The sequence below is a fragment of the Gymnodraco acuticeps genome, unplaced genomic scaffold (genome assembly GCF_902827175.1).
Source record: "Gymnodraco acuticeps unplaced genomic scaffold, fGymAcu1.1, whole genome shotgun sequence".
Taxonomy (NCBI): domain Eukaryota; kingdom Metazoa; phylum Chordata; class Actinopteri; order Perciformes; family Bathydraconidae; genus Gymnodraco; species Gymnodraco acuticeps.
The window spans coordinates 1,355,522-1,375,807 of record NW_022990341.1 but is presented as its reverse complement, the minus strand read 5'-3'; the positions used below and the strand labels follow the sequence as shown (position 1 = coordinate 1,375,807).

Below are 20,286 nucleotides of genomic sequence, written 5' to 3'. Positions count from 1 at the left end.
ATGGGGGGGGGGTGAATTGTTGTTACGGAAACAGAGGGGTTTTAGGTCATAGATTTTAGGTTGCCATAAGGCTGTTGATGGTCTTATTATAGGCTACATCCATTGGTTGGTTTTGTGGCACATTTGTAACGCTGTAGCAACTTGGGCAAGCACGCAGGCAAACCTGAGGAGCGCACACAGGGTGGAGAGGTGGAGTGAGGTTGAGCCATGGAGAGAAAGGGAGAGAGAGAGAGAGATATTGAGCGAGGCAGAGAGCGTGTGCAGCGGTCTGCTTGCGCACAGAGACGGAGTTTGTGAGAGAGCCGTCTTGAGAGTCAATTTCTCTTAAAAATATAATTGATTGCCAGCCTCCCTTGTCCCTGGCTGGCTTGCTAGCTCGTTGGTAACGTAACTGATGTCTTCTAATGTGCCTGCATCTGGCGCTGAGTTATCCATTGTTGCAGATAAATATAAATGATAATAGCCAAACTACACCTAGCAAGAGTAAACTGACAGGCTGCTGTGCCGCATCTCACTCAAAAACCCACACTACTCAACCCAGCGAAAAACCAGCCTCGCGCGCAGCCTTTCATTCAGAATTTCATAGCAAAATAAAAAAATGATATTAAACTAATCTTTCAACATAGTTTAAAACAAAAATAAATATTAGGACAAAGCCCTACAAATAACAACAATAAACATAATAATAAAACAATTGAAATGTTGTATTCAGCAATGATTAAAACAGCGGGCCCAAATCCTGGATGGGCGGGCCCGGCCCCATGGGGCCCGCCCATGACGCCGGGTCTGCAGCACGTGCACTCTGCTCTGCATCAGCCAAGCAGCTCGCTGCACCCGCACTGCGAGGGGGACCCAAGTTCCCATCAGCAAAAACACATGGGTTTGCTATCCTGGCTCCAAAATGGTGGAATGAGCTCCCCATTGACATCAGGACAGCAGATAGCTTTCACACCTTCCGGTGCAGACTGAAAACTCATCTCTTTCGACTCCACTTCAAGCGATAGAATTACTAACAAATAATTGCTAACAAAGCACTTATATACTAACAAAGGACTGGCTTATCTAAAGCCAGTTGAGTAGCACTTGAAATGTTTTAGCTCTATGAAACCTGATGTACAGTAGGCCTACTTATATGATTCTGTTTTCTTCAAGTTTGTATCTTGTTGGTCGAACGCACTTATTGTAAGTCGCTTTGGATAAAAGCGTTAGCTAAATGCAATGTAATGTAATGTTATGAAACAACTGACAGTTTATCTATGTTTCTTAACTGATAGACATCGTTCATAATACTGGAAGATGCATAAAAATGAGCAAACACAAATGATATTTTGACTTTTTATTATAAGAATAAAACACAGCACTGCTTTAAATATACAGACATATGAATAAGCATCTAAAATGCAATAACAATCTGGTAAATAAATAGCACATAAATACTGAAATCTATATATTCAAAATATTCACAGTTCTTCAATGACATATGTCATTGAAGAACTGTGAATATTTCACCGGCAACCTTTTGTAACATTTACAGCAATATAAAAAGAGCCAGTTTTCGTACATGTTCACTAGGCTGTAGAACAATGTGTTCCATATGAACTCCCCTTGGGAGGAAATACATGTCTAAACATCACAGAGGAAATCATGACGTTCTAGAAATAACAGTACAGTAATCAATTGCTAAGATCTAAAAAAACATTTCCTCTCAGCATAGATAGCTCTTTAAGTTTTGTATACATATTATTCACATTACTACGACAGGTCACTCACTATGTTATATTAGAAATGGTCTTAATATGTGTTTTATATGAGGCTGTCGATGCTGTTTCTGTAGGTTTGTGGAGGAGTCTCTATGTCCGAGTTGCTGTAAGAGAAGACAAACAAAGAAAATGAGCATTGCAATTCAACATTTGTCTTTAGAAAATATATATTTGTATGATTTAAGAGTGTTGAATGCTTACCTGTTCAGCTCAAACTTGTTGGCGTTTTGCCTCAGTCGCTTCAGGAACCACAGCGCCAAAGACAGACCAGTTAGTGACAGAGCGCCCCCTGCTGCTGCACCACCGGTAATGGCAGCCAACTGAGACTCGGGAGCTGAGGAAACATTATAAAATGTGAATAAATGGTCCTTTTAAATGTATGAATTTTTAAATTGATATTACATTCACGTTTCTTTTAACATTTGTTCCTGTTTTACCTTTGCATGTGGGTGTTTCTCCAGTCCAATTGCCATTACGGTCACAGGTCAGCAGGTCATGTCCGTCTAAAGAGAAATCTTGATTGCAGGTAAAGGAGCACTGTGAGTTGAATACTGGATCACTGTTGGAGCAGTTGACATGGCCGTTTTCAGGAGCCTCGAGCTGAGGGCATCTCACTGCTGTGGGAGGAAACAGTAAGAATTTAGAACCATCACATATTGATAAAGGAGATCTCAACTCTAACCAATGCATAGATGAAGTAGGTATCATGCTATATATTAAGTATAATGTGCAAACCTGTGCAGTTTGGAGGTGTGGAGGTCCACTGGCCTGGATGTGCACACTCCATGCTGAGTGCACCTGTCAGCTCATGGCCTTCATCACAGCTGAACATGCAGACCATACCAAGTGGATGGGGGGTCCCGGCAGAAACAGGTGACGACAGAGAAGGGCTGCAGCTGATCTGGGCACTTGATGGGATCTCAGGGGCAGGACATCCAATAGCTGAAAAATAAAGATTAAGAGATGTCATGACAAAGCCAAGAAAAGCAAAGTGCAAGCATAGATGTGTGTGAACAAAGGCTTCCTTACCTTTGCAGGTAGGTATGGCATCACTCCACTGTCCGTCCTCAGAACACAGAGTGCTGTGTGCTCCCTGCAGCTCAAAGCCTGCTGCACAGGTGAAGCTGCAGGTGGAGGCTGGTCGCAGGTCATTCACAGGTCGACTGCAATTTTTGATGATGTGAGCTCCCTCTGGATTCTGGCAAGTGATGGCTAACACAAGAAAGTAAAAAAGCACATGTTAAAAGTTTGTCACAAAGGCTTAAAACATAAAAGTAGTTTGGAGTAAACTTAAGCTGCGTCCTCACCTTCACATTGAGGCATCCTCTCACTCCACTCAGCTGCAGACGTGCACGTCACCCTGCTGGCTCCCATCAGCTGGTAGCCCAGAGCACAGCTGAAGCTGCAGGTGTTTCCGAAGCTGAACCTCACATCTGCATCGTCTCCACAGTTCAAAAGGCCGTTATCTAGCTCCTGGAGATAAGGGCACTGGACAGCTGAATAACAGAAGGAGGAAAGAACAGGTCAACATGAGCCTTTTAATAACATCATAAAGCTTTCCCCTCTTCATAACAGACTTGAAACAAATAAGCAGTGGTATAATGAATACTAAGAGAGTCTTGCAAGATAAAAACATGTACGTACCAACACAAAACGGCTGTGAGGCATTCCATATTCCTGATGCTTCACATTGCAGAGTGTTTTGAGGTGTATCAGCGAGTTCATAGCCTTCATCACAGGCAAACACACATGTGGATCTGAAGCTGGAGGAGCCGAGGGGATCGGAGCACGTCACGGACCCCCTTTCTGGAGTCGACAGCGGCTGACATTGAACCACTGTTGAAGACAAAACCATCAAAAACACTTTAGTCATGGTTGTGAAAATACAATTTTGTTTCTCCGAATATAATTACTTGAAAACACAATACCAATAACATTATTTTTGCAGCTTAACTCACGTTCACATGTAGGAGGCTGCTCCGACCACTGTTTGGACACAGTGCACCTCAGGGGTCTGGACAGACTCAGCTGATATCCTTCCTCACAGGAATACTGGCACGAGGAGTCGTAGGAGAAGTTTCCATTTGTGTGAGTGCAATGTACACTTCCTTTATCTGGAACGGTCACCTCCTCTTCATTACACTCGACAACTGCCAACAAAGAAAACAAGACGCAATTAGATATCAGGACCTGGCTGTGAATGACTTATCGTAATGTAGATTTGAAGGACTTTAACATTTACTTACCACGCTCACACTGGTCTCCGTAAAAGCCTTCAAAGCAAGCACACCTGTGGCTGTTGATGGTTTCTACACACCCTCCATGCTGGCACGAGTCGTTCTTACAGGCAGCTAGGGAAAGAAGCAATACTTTAATATAACTTGTAGTCTTTTTGAATTCAAAAGCCACGCAAAATAACTATGGCAGCAAAAATTAGCAGCTCTTGTAGAATCAGAACCAGGTTTATTAACAATAACCTGTTGTGGTGTATCCTAATTCCTAACATTTGCTCACCTGTGTAGCACAGAGCGGTCTTATTCTTCCCACACCTCTCATCGTTCCATTTGCCCGTCTGTTGCTCCCTCTGAATGTACATCTCCACACAGTCTTCATTCGACCCCACACGCTTTCCATTGTTTGGTTCTCTCTTTGCCCAGTTGGTTGCCTCTTCTGTCAGAGTCTTGTTGGTTCCGACCCAGGTCCAGACATCGTTGACCTTGCGGATCCCGATCCAGTAGTAGGTTTTTTTCCAGGGCAGCCAGCTATTGAGATGGGTGATCTCCTCCTGGTTCTGGATGGCCACCATGTCCGTGTAATTGACCTTGCACCAGGTTCGAGCATCTGACCAAGACATTGTGTCGTTGGAGTAGAAGTAGGACCAGCACTCGACACTTGTCCACATGCACAGCACTGAGGAGGGAGGACACAAGTTAGATGGAAGTGTAATAAGGATACATTTAAAAAAGTAAGACGAAAATAAAAATGCAAAGTGTGATTCTGGATGAACATACTTGAACAAAGAAAGGTAAGGTTGATCCATGAGGACTTAGACCTGCGAGTTTGAAGTAATCCAAAGAAGAATTCCTGTAAGGATAAAGTAAAACATATCAAGTAGGAGAAATAAATGCAACACTGAGTAAAGACAAAGAATGAAGGCGTTTGAAGTAAAGACAACTCTTTTACAAAGCTCCACACTCACCATTTTAAGTGGTATATGTGAGAACCTTCAGAAGACTCTTAGTATTTCTTTAGTCTGAGCACGTCTGAGGATGAAATGATTCTGAGTTTTCTGAGCTGCGATGCCTGCCTTTTATACCCTTCATCAGCCTGGTCCCCCTTTTCCTGGAAGCCCTGATCACAAGCGGGATTTCAGTGGAAATTCCAACCTCCCCCTCCTTGGAAACTTTCTCTCTCTCTTCCTCACTCTCACACAAAACATCCTTGGCTTCAGGAGAAATGTTCAGTTATTATTGGAATTTCAATTATTCCTTTTACTATCATTCTCACTGGAGACCATCATATTGACTTAATTACTACATTTAAGTACAATTTTGAAGTAGTTGTACTTTACAATAGTGTATATTTATTACACTACATACAATTGAGATAGAGTTACTTTAGTTTTTCATCCAAAACACGTGGTGTCCTTAATATATATATAAAATACAATGTTTTGATAAGTAATGTAAAACATACAATCATCCTACACATTAAAAGGAGCCATTCTACATTTATTTTTGATGTTTTATATACATTTCAAGATTTTTGAGACATGCCTTTGAAAATTCACTCATTATCTTCACTGTAAAATATATTTACAATAAAACCAGATATACTAATATCTCGTTATTCGCAAATGTTGCAGTTGCATGGGGGAGCCTAAATAACAACCAGTCTCTAACCAGACTACACTTTAATACTAGGGCTGTCAGTCGATTAAAATATTTAATCGCGATTAATCGCATGATTGTCCATAGTTAATCGCGATTAATCGCAAATTAATCGCACATTTTTGATCTGTTCTAAATGTACCTTAGAGGAATATTTTTAAAGTTTTTAATACTCTTATCAACATATGAATGGACAAATATGCTTTATGCTAATGTTTATTATCATTTGAACAATGACAAATATTCTGATGAATATTAAACACAACAACCTCTGAACATTACAAATATTCGCCTCAATTCAACCTGGAACCTCTCATACAATACAGTGTGTGTGTGTGTGTGTGTGTGTGTGTGTGTGTGTGTGTGTGTGTGTGTGTGTGTGTGTGTGTGTGTGTGTGTGTGTGTGTGTGTGTGTGTGTGTGTGTGTGTGTGTGTGTGTGTGTGTGTGTGTGTGTGTGTGTGTGATGGATCGTTGTAGCTATGTGCAACTCAAGGCATATGCTCGAACGGGAGCTACCTGGACGCTGCAATCATGTTGCGCACTATCCGTGCTGAGTGTGCTGACTTCTCGTACAATGTCCCACTGTCTGGCTTCCTGCATAAAGTCAAGTGCTCGGCGCAGTTGTGGCGAAATGTCGCTCCTCTGTTTTCATTTAAACAGCTCCTTCTATCCGTTAGCGCAGCTAGCTAGCACCAGATGCTAACAACAACAATGCACGTAAGGTCTCTCTCTCGCTCGCTCGCTCGGGCCACACATACACACACCCTCCCGGTCCTCCCAATAGCCAGTCGGTGCCTGCCGGTGAGCGTGGAAGTGTGGTCTGCCACAAGCGGGCAGCAGGAGCGGGGCTGTCAGCATCAGCTTGTAGATGGTATTTTAAACTCGATGCGCTCTGAAACTACGGGGCGGCCGAGGAAAAAAAATACACATGCGTTAATCGCATTAATATAATTAGTGGCATTAAAATTTTTTTGCGTTAACGCGTTATTAACGCGTTAACGCAAAGTTTCATAAGCCGTTGTGTCCTTGGGCAAGACACTTCACCTGAACTTGCTCCTGTGGGTATTGTCCACAGTGACCATTGCATGTATAAAAAATATGTGTAATGTGTATTTGTAAAGCGCTTTGAGCATCTGGAAAAGCGCTATAATAAATGTAAGGAATTATTATTATTATTATTATAAAGTATCCAAACTTAATAAAAAAACGCTCTAACGCACTGAGAATGTATTAATGGGCCTTCCTTGGAACTTGGCAAATTAGCACACACATAGTAAAGACAAAATAAGTAGCATAACGTAAGCAAACGTTTCCTGGGGAAGAGAGGAGAGCGTGCAGAACGCACACTGAAGTGAAAGTCAATGAAAAGGAAATTCCAGTTTTGAAAGCTGTGAGCTCATGTGAGCTGATAAGAGTGCCTGTGAGAGATTTAGAGTGCCAAAGATATTCCCACTGTTTCCCCTTATTCAGAAAAGTACCTTTTAGATAATTGCCATCAAATGAAAGAAGAGAAGTGAAGTCTTCATGAGTTGATGCCTATTAGTAGAAGCACAAAAAGTGCCAACAGACAACTCATGGACTACACTCTTCACACTTCAAATAAACACATTAACATGCTCTGGGATGTGCTCTTCCAAATAAATAAATCAAGGAAAAAACAATGAAATAGCAGCACTTTAAATGTACTATTTTATGACTGTCCAGAGACGGGAAATGTGTGCCGCAGGAGCAGAGGCGCCTGCAGGCTGTCTGTGTTTCATGAAGTGACAGTTCACATCCTTCCTCTCCGATCCGGGCAGAGGAGAGGAACCACTGTTGCTTCACACCTTTAAACTGTTTGAGAAGAATGCAAACTAACGCATACAGAACAAGACCCAAGGGACTCGGTTTCAGACTTTTTAAGAACATCCTAAAGAGATGCTTATAAATGTTTGTGCTCTGATTCTCATCTAATAATCAATAGTGACCCTAAAGGGCTTTGTGTTGTGTTTGAATTGTCTTCTGGTTGTCACATCGGGTTAGGGTTAGGGTTGTGAATGTGTTCATTGTTGTCCTTCCTGTTCATATTATTCCTAAAATGTGTTTTTATATTAGTACAGCACTGCTGTTCCTGTGTTAATGTTGTTGTATTTGTTTTTGTAGCTGTAATTACACCTGACTAGAAACTAAAGTTGAACATTTGCCAAGATGGCTCAATCGGCGGATTAACAGAAATGTCTATTAATGTTGAGTCTCCATGTATATCTTTAACCTGTATACAAGCATCTATACCTGCAGCTAATCATGCATTTAAGAGGTGGCTTAGGGCAAAGCAATTGTAATCATTTGAAAAGGATAATATTACTACATTTTCTGCTACTGTTTATACAGTACGCCTATGAAATGATTAATCAATTTGATATGTATTAATCACATTCAATTTAAACAAAACTACTATTTACATCAATGTCTTATTTGGCGTGATAAAGCAGAAAAGTAGAAGTTTGTACTTTAACTGTCTAATGCAATTTTGGATGATTTAATATATTTTTTTAAAGACAATGCATGATGGATTACTGGTTAAAGAGAAGGGCATCCTGGAAAACAAAGGTTCAAGCACCTGTAGTAAAAAGCATCCATCCTCACCCAAATACTACAACACTAACACCAGCTCCGTCTCTGACCTCTGACCTTCCTGATAGACACCAGCGGAAAATCTTCTCTCGCTACAGGAAATAACAAATCTAATAGAAAGGCCAGGCCAGGCAAGGCAAGGCAAGGCAAGGCAAGGCAAGGCAAGGCAAGGCAAGGCAAGGCAAGGCAAGGCAAGGCAAGGCAAGGCAAGGCAAGGCAAGGCAAGGCAAGGCAAGGCAAGGCAAGGCAAGGCAAGGCAAGGCAAGGCAAGGCAAGGCAAGGCAAGGCAAGGCAAGGCAAGGCAAGGCAAGGCAAGGCAAGGCAAGGCAAGGCAAGGCAAGGCAAGGCAAGGCAAGGCAAAGGCAAGGCACAGCAAGGCAAGGCAAGGCAAGGCAAGGCAAGGCAAGGCAAGGCAAGGCAAGGCAAGGCAAGGCAAGGCAAGGCAAGGCAAGGCAAGCAAGGCAAGGCAAGGCAAGGCAAGGCAAGGCAAGGCAAGGCAAGGCAAGGCAAGTTTATTTATATAGCACTTTTCAACACAAGGCAATTCAAAGTGCTTTACAAAAAATGAAACACATTAAGAAAATGACATTTAAAATCAGTCATTAAAAAGAAAAGCTAATAAAATAAACATTAAAAGAAAAAATACATGGATAAAAGTTACAGTGCAGTCTAAGATATGAATGGTTCAATTAAACATTAAAAGAAAAAGTACATGGATAAAAGTTACAGTGCAATCTAAGATATGAATAGTTCAATTAAAAGCCGCGACAAAAAGAAAAGTCTTCAGCCTGGATTTAAAAGTAGTCAGAGTTGCAGCGGACCTGCAGGTTTCTGGGAGTTTGTTCCAGATATTTGGAGCATAATAACTGAACGTTGCTTCTCCATTTTTAGTTCTGACTCTGGGGACAGAAAGCTGACCAGTCCCTGAAGACCGGAGAGATCTGGATGGTTCATAATTTAGCAGTAGGTCAGAAATATATTTTGGGCCTAAACCATTCAGTGCTTTATAAACCAGCAGCAGTATTTTGAAATCTATTCTTTGACACACAGGAAGCCAGTGTAAAGACTTCAGAACAGGAGTGATGTGATCCACTTTCTTAGTGTTAGTGAGGACTCGAGCAGCGGCGTTCTGAATCAGCTGCAGCTTCCTAATAGATTTTTTAGTGAGACCTATGAAGACACCATTGCAGTAGTCGAGTCTACTGAAGATAAAAGCATGGACAAGTTTTTCCAAATCCTGCTGTGACATTAGTCTTTTAATCCTAGATATATTCTTTATGTGATAGTAGGCTGATTTAGTAACTGTTTTAATGTGACTGTTGAAACTCAGGTCAGAGTCCATGACTACACCTAGATTTCTGGCTTTATCTGTTGTTTTGAACATTGCAGACTGAAGCTCAGCACTAACTTTTATACGTTCTGACTTGGCTCCAAAAACCATTACCTCAGTTTTATCTTTGTTTAATTGGAGAAAGTTCTGACACATCCAGTCATTGATTTGTTCAATGCACTTACTCAGTGTTTGAATTGGAGCATAGTCTCCTGGTGAAATTGTTACGTACATTTGTGTGTCATCTGCATAGCTATGGTAACTTATTTTGTTGTTCTTCATTATCTGAGCCAGTGGTAGCATGTAGATGTTAAAGAGAAGAGGCCCCAAGATGGAGCCTTGAGGAACCCCACATGTCATATTTGTCAACTCAGATGTGTATTTACCTATAGAAACAAAGTTGTTTCTGTCCTTTAAGTAGGATTCAAACCAATTTAGAACTGTTTCCGAAAGTCCCACCCAGTTTTCCAGTCGGTCTAGTAATATGCTGTGGTCAACAGTGTCAAACGCAGCACTGAGATCTAATAATACTAACACTGAAGTTCTGCCACTGTCTGTGTTTAAGTGGATGTCATTAAAGACCTTTACAAGAGCAGTCTCAGTGCTGTGGTTTGGACGAAAGCCTGACTGGAACACATCGAAACAGTTATTTAAATGCAAGAAATTACTCAACTGTTGAAAAACAACTTGTTCAATGATTTTACCTAGAAATGGGAGGTTTGATATGGGCCTGTAATTGTTCATTACTGAAGCATCTAGATCAGGGGTTCTCAAAGTGCGGCCCGCGGGCCAATGGCGGCCCTCGTAAATGTTTCTGGCGGCCCGCGATAGTTAATGTGACACGCTGAAATGCATGCGTTATATTTTAATCCTCCATGGTTGTATCTAGTAATAATTAGAATGAGTAGCTTTCCAGCGGTATCTCCTGTGAGACTGTAACCAGGGCACTGCAGCCAATATGGCCGCTCAAAGCAGCTTGACTTTACACTGTGTGGGATTGGTGGATTTGTGTGTCCGTCAAGGAAATCTCGGCCGGCAGCCATCATGATCTGAAATGACCAATGGACATCGAGAAATCACTAAGGACCTACCCACCAAGTAAACAAAACATAAACCACGTGTCTCCCATCAGTTTAGGTCTGTGAGGGGAGAGAGAGAGACAGAGAAAATGTCTAAAATAAACTTTACAGTTGCCGACTTCGCTAGAGATTTTTTTCGCTAGCAGCAGTGAAGATAGAGCCTCAGAACGTGAAGTCTTCTGAAGAAGCAGAATACAAAGACAACAACAAGGATCCATTTGGACATGGGTAAGTGTAAATATTACAGTAATAGTGTAGCCTACTGGCAATGTGTGGGGAATACCGCGAAAATGAACAATAGGTTTATTGATATATATTTTTTATCGATAGTCATGAACTTTTTATTGGGACAAAATAGACTCTCCATTAGCAAACGTTTACGCTGTGTTAACGTTATTTTGGTGTGTAAAAGTGAGATTACATGTGTAGATGATTAAATTAATCATTTATTCGTCCCACAACGGAGACATTTACAGTGACATGTTTTTGCCATCGATTATTTTATCATACTGTTCTGTACAGATGAGACTTTGTCATAGATTTATTTATATTTGTGCCTGTTATTATTTTACCGTCCTGTACAGATGAGACTTTGTAATCAGATGTAGCCTATGTACATGTGTGTCTGTGATTTTATACTGAATGTAAAGTAACTGGAAATACCTGTGTGTGTGTGCGTGTGTGAGAGAGAGAGAGAGAGAGATCGAGAGAGACTCCTTCTGCAACCTCCCAAACTTTATTTTTACGTGTGCATTGTTATTTGTGCTTGAGCAACATTTTACTTGAACTTTATTTCCATGAAATTAGTTGTAATTATTGTCCTACACAGGCGGCGTTTATCCAGCAGCCACAACCTCCATCTGTGCCGGCCCCCAGGTCAAGATCTACTGTGGCTCAAGGGCCTTCACCAGAGCCATCACCACCAAGGACCAGCAGACCAGCATCACTACAGCTGCCTCCACCTCCATCTGCGGCTGCCACCAGGTCAAGATACACCTCAGCACAAAGGCTCCACCACAGCCATCACCTTCAACCCAGCCAGCAAGGAGGTCTCGTGGAGGTCTCGTATAGCACTTGTACACCCCACCTATACAGGAGCCCATGCACCATCACCCCCATCTTCACAGCAGCCAGACCCACTGTCTTGGAAGACAGACAAAGACCTTGACACTGTCTTGACATTTATAATGAATAGTTGGTTGAAAGTTCTGATGTTCAATATTGTAAATAGTGAGATTTTCCAGTTTCTTATATTTATATAAATAGTTGGTTGAAAAAAACATATTTATAATAAATTGTTGGTTGAAAAAAAAAGGTTGAATGCTCAATTTGTATTTGTACACATCACATGAACCTTGGTATGTAATATGAAGTCATTATTCAGTCCTGATGTATCTCAGTCCCTGCTGTGGTGAAAGTAGAGTGATAAACACCTATTTTACTCAAAATTTGAATTTAATGTTTTTCATTTTAGACATGAATAACACATTTATATACAGTGTAATTCAAATATTTCACTGCTTTTGTGATCCTAGGACTTTGGTAACCAAATCTAAAACACCAAAACAATTCGATCACATGAGTAAATTTGTGTTTTCGCAAGAGTTTTGAAGATTTTCCAAAAATCGGATTTCACATTTTAAACTTTTGAGCTACTTATCTCATCAAACAGTGCTCTAAGGTGAGCAATATGCATATATAGCAAGACCAGAGATTGTCCTGAACATTTTGATATTTAACACATGGGGTATGGAGGACGGAACATGACTTAAGTATAAATAAATAAATGTATGAAGAAATACAGGAATAAATAAATAAATACGTAAATTAATAAATAAATACAGGAATAAATAAATACAGGAATAAATAAATGACGAAATAAATACAGAAATAAATAAATGTTGAAATGAATACACAAATAAATAAATAAAAGAATAAATGCATAAATAAATGCATAAATAAATATGGAAATAAATACATCAATGTATAAATAAATAAATAAAAGTCGAAAATAAAACAGAACACACGTTATTATATATCTTTCATTTATTTCTACATTTACGCAACATACATTTATTTATTTATGTATTTATGTGTCCGTATGCTAATGAGGTGGGCGGTCCTAACCTCAGTCTGAAGCAGGATTGGTTACAGGAGTGTGTGATCATTTCTGGCAGAGGGCTCTACTACTAACGCCTGGATAACCGCGCTGATTCAAATGCAGGAGCTTTACTGTTTAGCCCTTATCTTTATACATCCATGGTTTATCCACAGTTGTAAGGTTTATTTATGGATATTGATTTAAGAGCCATTGGAGATCATTTACGATCATTAGCGGACCATTTAGAGAACGGAGAACCAAAAGACTATGTCCAGTTTCGTGTGGAACGATGTATAGAGGACTTGGCTCAGCTCGACATGATGTGACTTGCCACAAATCTATTGCTTCTGCCTGGCTCCAACAATTGGCGAATCCTGCTTCAGACTGAGGTTAGGACCGCCCACCTCATTAGCATACGGACACATAAATACATAAATAAATAAATGTATGTCGCGTAAATGTAGAAATAAATGAAAGATATATAATAATAACGTGTGTTCTGTTTTATTTTCGACATTTATTTATTTATACATTGATGTATTTATTTCCATATTTATTTATGCATTTATTCTTTTATTTATTTATTTGTGTATTCATTTCAACATTTATTTATTTCTGTATTTATTTCGTCATTTATTTATTCCTGTATTTATTTATTTATTTACGTATTTATTTATTTATTCCTGTATTTATGTACGTAATTTATTTATTCCTGTATTTCTTCATACATTTATTTATTTATACTTAAGTCATGTTCCGTCCTCCATAATGGGGTGCCATGTTAGAAGAAATACATTTAAAAGGTGATTTAAGAAAACATCTAAAAATCGAGAAAATACACGGCCCGTCTACACTACAGGCGTCAAAAAATGCTTTCAACGCTTCGCCCATTCATTTGAATGGGGTGACGTAGGATATTTTCAATACTTCGCCGAACTGCATTGTGGGTAGCATGGCAAGGCGTTGCAAGCATCGCGAGCGTCTATCGGCGTCAAAAGTTGAACAATGTTCAACTTTTGAGGTTCGATGCTTGCTCGAAGCTGGCGTCAGCCAATGAAATCCCGTTTATGCAAATCTGCCAGTACAAGCTAGCCAATCAAACCGCGTGTATGCTGGGAGAGACTACGCAGGTCATTTCCTCATATTCAAAAAAATGGAGGGATAATTCATTATAGCGGTAGTGAATCACCCGGTGCTGTATGATCAGTCTCTGTTCATCTACCGGGATACAAACCGGAGGAGCGAGGCATGGAGGGAGGTGGCAGAGACAGTGGATGAAACTGGTAGGTTTTCGCCTGTTTGGGGATTTTATATCCAGTTTACTTCGTTTTAACATTGCTATTGCTTTGTATGTCGGGGGCGGGAGATTCATGTGATTGGTTGTTGGTCGCGTTGCTCGCAAAAAATCGCCAAGCCTCAGACACGCCCAACTTCAAGCTTTTTCGACGCCTGTAGTGTAGACGGGCCGTAACTCCAGAGGGTTAAGAATGGTAAAACTGCGCCCCCTGGGTTGTCATTCCTAAATTATGAATGACAGCTTGTGGAAAGTTTGCTAGACTACTGGTTGCATGGCAACTAGGCATCTCGCGAGTTGCGGTAATTGGTTAGTACAATAAAGAAAGGATTTGTTTTGGAATTATTTTGTGTTCCGTTTTTTCTTGGGCGGCCCTCAATCCAATATTGGGTACCTAAATTGGCCCTCACTCATCAAAACTTTGAGAACCCCTGATCTAGATTATTCTTTTTTAAGAGCGGTTTAATGACTGCAGTTTTCAGGGCCTGTGGAAAAATACCTGAGTGAAGAGATTTGTTTACTATATGAAGTAGATCTGAGGCCATGCAAGGCAAAACATCTTTAAAAAATCCTGTTGGAATAATATCAAGGCAGCAGGAGGAGGATTTCAGAAGTTGAATAATGTCCTCTAGGTTTTTATCATTAATCTAATGGAATTGTGTCATGGTGTTTGAATTGATGGACAATTCACAAAATTGGTGGACACAGAGACAACACATTTGCTGTACCTGATGCAGAGGCACTGACTGCTTGTCTGATTTTCTGAATTTTGTCAGTGAAGAAGGAGGCAAAATCATTGCACGCCCTGTGGATAGAAATTCAGAGGCTACTGACACTGGGGGGTTAGTTAGTCTGTTGACGGTAGCAAACAAGGCACGTGGGTTGTTTTTGTTTTTGATAATGATGTCAGAGAAGAACGATTGTCGTGCGTTTTTCAATTCCAAATTATAAAGGCCAAGTCTCTCTTTATAGATTTCAAAGTGAACCTGGAGATTTGTTTTTCGCCACCTGCGTTCAGCTTTTCGACATTCTCTTTTTTCTGTTTTCATGGTCATGGCCTTTCTCCATGGAGATATTTTCTTCCCAGTCACTTCCTTTAACCTAGTTGGAGCAATGGCATCTATAACATTTTTAATTTTTGAATTAAAATGATCTACTAGCTCATTTACTGAGATGTTAGCAGGGGCAAGTGTGGAAGAAAAATTCTGAGTAAACATTTCCCTAGTATTTTCAGTTAAATATCGCTTTGTGGTTACCTCTAAGATAAAAGATAAAACAAATGGACTCCTGGGTGACAAATGGACTAGCCAACTAGCGAATGTTGATCCGATCAAATATAAACTGCGTTGTGCTGATACCGGAGGAGGAAGAAGTACTCCGATCTTTTACTCAAGTAAAAATAGCAATACTACGGTGTATAAATACTACGGTGTATAAATACTCAGTGACGAGTACATTTTGGGCATTCAAACTCATACTTAAGTAAAAGTACAAAAGTATATAAGCATACGAAATATACTAGAAGTAGCATTGCCAATTTGAGAATCATACAATTATAATTAGTTTGCGATAATTATTGATGCATTCATGTGTTTATCACTTAAATGTTGTAAAAGTTGAGCTTATTTTTTTTTTAAGATACTGATGTGTAGCTTGTCCTACAACAATATATTATAATTTGTTAGTCTATTGAAATTTGTTGTATATATAATCTTAATCTGCAAATTAGCTAGTAACTCATGTAGTATCAAGTGGGTTAAAAGTATAAAGATGAGTTTTTAAGAAGAAGATATGTTAACTGAAGTACCTCAGATTTGTACTTCTTGGCAGATATATTCATATTTATTAAGAGCCAACTCAAGACCCAACTTTTTAATTTGCCTTTTAATTAAAATATATGTATTCTTGTTTTATTTAGTCCTTTGTTCATTGTCTTCCTTTGATAAATTCAGTTTTTAATTATCAAAAGTCATGTGTTGCTCTATACTGGGAGGAGGGTTAGTATTGCTTTGATTTGGTTTTTGATTTGTGCAGTACTTTTTGTTACCTTTTATGTATGAAGTTACATATACTTTTTTAGTACATCCACATTGCACCACTGTTATCTTTTAGAGGTGTTGTGGTTTGTGTAGCAGTTCCCTCTTTTGGCCACACGGGGCCGCCTGCATTATCCTGCACAGTGATGGCGACAGCGTGCAGCTTGTCTGTCTCTTTAAGACAGGAAATAGAAGTCGCGATCCTAATAAAGTAATTCGTGAGGAGCCCCATGTTGCTGTCTGTCCTCGGTAGACCTCTGCTCAGTGCCAGACTGTCCGGAGCTTTCTCTATAACTTCAGCTGCAATGGCAGACGCCCTGGCTAAAATCCCCGTGGTAGAGATTGACTCAGAGGGAACCTTTAAGTACATTCTGCTCACAGTGAAAGTGAAAGATGGGGATGTGCATAAAGATATAGTCCGAGGCACAAAAAGTGCAGAGTATCACAGTAAGTTCATAACCTTAGTTTGCTGCTGAGTGTGTCAGATCAGCTGCAAATGAAAAAGCTGTGACCAGAATTGACACCTGTACTTTAGGTGCAAATATCATGCAAAGACCAGTATTGTATGTACTGCAACCATAGTGCATTGCATTGCAAAAATACTGGAGCCAACGTCCATAAAAGAGAACATATGAGACAGAAATGACTGTAAAGTGTTTTGTTTTTTTCAACAACCAGATTGCATGTTTTGATTAATGATTTTATTTATTTACAGATCATATATTTGAGAAGGTCAATCCAGCTATGGAGGCCTTGGGGATGGAGTGTAAATGCCTTGGAGGAGGGAAGATAGAGCACAACAGCCAAGAGAAAAAACTGAGGGTGTTTGGAGAATCAACTGTAAGTTCATTTGATTGGACATGCATTAAGAGCTGAATCAAATACACTACAAATACTATGTCATGTGATGTTAATGGTTATATGCTTTTACTTATTTCCAGGCGTTTGGAAAAGCAGACCATTCTGTGTCTGCGGAGAAGTTGAAGAGTGCCTTCAGCGACTACGAGATCACCTGGTCTGACGACAAGAAATAGAGTAAATCTGCAACTAATTAAAATGTCTGCCTATGTTAATCAGTTCCAATCCTTATGTCCAACCATAATTTAAATAAAACACACCATTCTGCATATAATAGATGGTCCTGATTCTCTAAAAGCACAAAAAAAGCACAAAAATGTCCTCTTTGATTACACGTTTTCTCCTTTTCATTCAGCACGATGTAAAGGATGTGGTATTGTCTATTCTAACATAAATCCTCTTGTAATTAAAGTGTTTCATTTAACTTTTGCTTAGTGACTGATTTAGTTTATCAGAATTGAAGGGCCGGGTGCCAAGCGTGAAGTCCATACAGGAAGGGGTGAGCCTGTTGGAGTCACTAACACATCCTGTTCCTCTGAGGGAAAGTTTGTTGTTAGAAATTATAAAGAGGAGATAAGAGGGGCTTTCATTTGCACTCACGGTTACACACTTTCATGTGCTTGTAATCAGGGACGCGGGAAGTCAGTCAGAGTTGGGGGTGCGGGGGGTGCTAGTAGCGTCTCGCAGCGGCGAAACTGTGATGCACTGGGGGGGGGGGGGTTCTCGTGGAGCCTCGCAGCGGAGAAACTGGCACGCTTACACTGTAGGTGCGCCGCGTTTGGGGGTGAGGGTGCTAGTGGAGCCTCGCAGATGGGGGTGCTGCACCCCCCCTTCCCGCGTCCATGCTTGTAAGGCTAAATGGTGATACACTTCAAACTGAAGTCCACAGAGCTTTACAGACAATAAAGCAATAATGAATAAAAGCCAGAAATAAAAACAAACTCGAGACAAAAATTATAAATAAGATCACAGCTGGATAAAACAGCCTGAGCTGAGCCATGGTTTAACATGCACACACATTTGAGCAAAGGCTGGTCCCCTCTCTTCTCTCCCAAATATACATTTATCAAAGATTTGATCCAGTTTAATATTATGTATTTTATCTAACCTTTAAATGACTAAAGTGAAATGTGAAACAACTGTGAGGAGATCTATTTTTTCACTCTGGGGACTGAGCAGTTTGAGGAACACAAAGCATTTTTCTCAAATACAAATATCAGGTTATTAGTTTTTATGTGTTTTTAGAACAATGATTCTCAAAGCAAACTGCATTCATTATAAATACGGTTGATCTCTGATTGTTTCGGTTGTGTTGATGAAAATGCACAAAGGAAGTTAAGGTGCTTTACAGTTGCAAACCATTCAAATACATTGTGGTTGGTGGTGAAACAGTTGCCAAAATATTTAAAAATAAGTATTAAATATTAAAGAATATGATTTGCAGTGCAGTACAAAAGTCACAATTTGATTGACAACCAAAGGTACACATATTGTGTCATTTGGGAGTCAATGATAAAGTAGATATATATATAAACTGCTACGACAGTAAAATGAAACGGTTGGTATGTAGAAGGTTTTTGGGACACAGGTTATGAGTAAAGAGCCACAGCAGGTATGATGAGTACGTTTACTTATAAGCACTGAACACAAAGTACAGCTGAGGCTGATGTCTTTAGTTAGGCAGGTATTTAGTTCTAAGTAATGTATGGACAAATGAAAATGTGGCTTTATGGTGGCGCAAAGGCAAAAGTAAAAGGATTATTCAATTATTATAATTAATCTTGAAAGGTGGGAGACATTTCTGAGCCAGATTTCATGACTGTCCATTCAACTGTTGAGACTTTTCAGTGAAAACACAGAAAGTTCTTGCAGTGATGCTACCGAAAAAAGGCTCACCAAAGTAGTTTTTTTTTATCTTGGAGGACGCTGTTGATATATATCACGGGATAAGTGAAAGGCTTGACCTGCTGTTGGCACCGGAGGGAGAAGGACAGGGATCACTAAGTTATTCATCATCTGGGGACCAACAACATATTACAACATTGTATAGTGATGCATCTAATATTTGTTGTAGTACTTTATTTAGGATGAATCAATCTGTGAAATCAACATGAAAAAGAAAATCCCTCTGGGTTTTATGATGGAAACATTGATAACTATTTCTGACCCTTCATAAGGTAGAAATCAGAAGTTCTAATCTGTGTTGATAAGCTGCTTACGTTTGGTTTTGTAAATCTATATTATACTCAAGGTGTTATCTACAAAATATAACCTTTTATAATAAGATTGTTCTATTAATATCACTAGAATCTACATCCTTTTCCTCTGGGTTTCCCCACATGAGGTTCACGTCGTATGCCAGCGGTGGCGCTCATTCTTTCAATTACTTTTTTTCCTGCTCCTGACTCACTGGGTGAGTTGTAAACAAAATAGTTAAAGGAAGAGTGGCGCGTAACTGTGATGACTATGAACAGAGTTAGCTGCTGTCAATTCTCTGAAGAGAGCTCCATTCACCTTGACCCTCATCAGCAGACCTAACATAGACTCTGATACTCAAAAGTTCTGCCGGCTGCCCAGCGACCTCAAAGAAAGAAAAACAAAAAGGCTTCTTCCTTCCAGTTTCCATTCTCAATCCGGCGCCAGCTTCCTGTAAGAAGATAACCTCTCTATTATCTACAAACAGGGAGGTCAGCTAGGGAGGAAGAAGACTTCAATTGTGTTACACTGAAACCATCCTCTTGGAAAATGGGTTTTACAGTAAGTGTTTAAGGAGGTTTCAGGTAAAACATAACCATTACAATCACAATGGTTAAAAGGTCAAATTATGTCATTGTTTTAGCAGCCTTACTTAATCTTTACAATCTCACAAAATATAAACCCAAAAATAGAATTTAAAAATTATTTGTAATATGTCTTGGATAATGACTTTGAAGTTGATTAAGAATTGTAAAATGAAAAAAAGTCTAATTTACGGAATAGTTTTACTTCACACTTTAATTTGTTTTCTAAATGATCTTACACCAAAAGCACATATCTCTCACAGTTGCAGATGCAGGGTTGCTTATCATTTTTGAAATAATTGTACATTTGGAGAAGAAAGACACTTTCCATCATTACAAAGTGAACATTTCTTTCTTTGGGAAGCAATACAAAATCAGAAAATTGCTTTGAGTCAGCCTGCAAAAGTACGGAAGAGGATTAGGCCCACGTTTTTTTTTTTTTTTCAATGCAACATTTAAAGAAAAATTTAGAAAATAAACTTAATTCTGAGATTTTCAGTTTAGTCAGATCTGAATTTTTTTCACGTCAGATCTAAACATGTTT

General features: G+C 39.6%; 2 protein-coding genes across 2 annotated transcripts; one reads left to right on the top strand and one right to left on the bottom strand.

Annotated features, from left to right (window-relative positions):
• Nucleotides 1-1,323: 1,323 nt before the first annotated feature.
• On the bottom strand, nt 1,324-5,034 carry sele (selectin E). The gene is made up of 12 exons (XM_034223598.1): nt 4,960-5,034; nt 4,772-4,844; nt 4,275-4,670; nt 4,007-4,111; nt 3,719-3,910; nt 3,405-3,596; nt 3,068-3,256; nt 2,790-2,972; nt 2,496-2,702; nt 2,198-2,377; nt 1,962-2,094; nt 1,324-1,864 (listed from the first exon to the last, which is right to left on the bottom strand). Exons 1-12 carry the CDS (start codon nt 4,960-4,962, stop codon nt 1,804-1,806), a joined length of 1,914 nt encoding a protein of 637 aa, XP_034079489.1. The 5' UTR covers nt 4,963-5,034; the 3' UTR covers nt 1,324-1,803.
• Nucleotides 5,035-16,304: 11,270 nt separating this feature from the next.
• On the top strand, nt 16,305-17,236 carry si:dkey-51e6.1 (uncharacterized protein LOC558617 homolog). The gene is made up of 3 exons (XM_034223575.1): nt 16,305-16,551; nt 16,820-16,944; nt 17,046-17,236. The coding sequence occupies exons 1-3, from the start codon at nt 16,335-16,337 to the stop codon at nt 17,136-17,138; spliced, it is 435 nt and encodes a 144-aa protein (XP_034079466.1). The 5' UTR covers nt 16,305-16,334; the 3' UTR covers nt 17,139-17,236.
• The last annotated feature ends 3,050 nt before the right edge of the window (nt 17,237-20,286 follow it).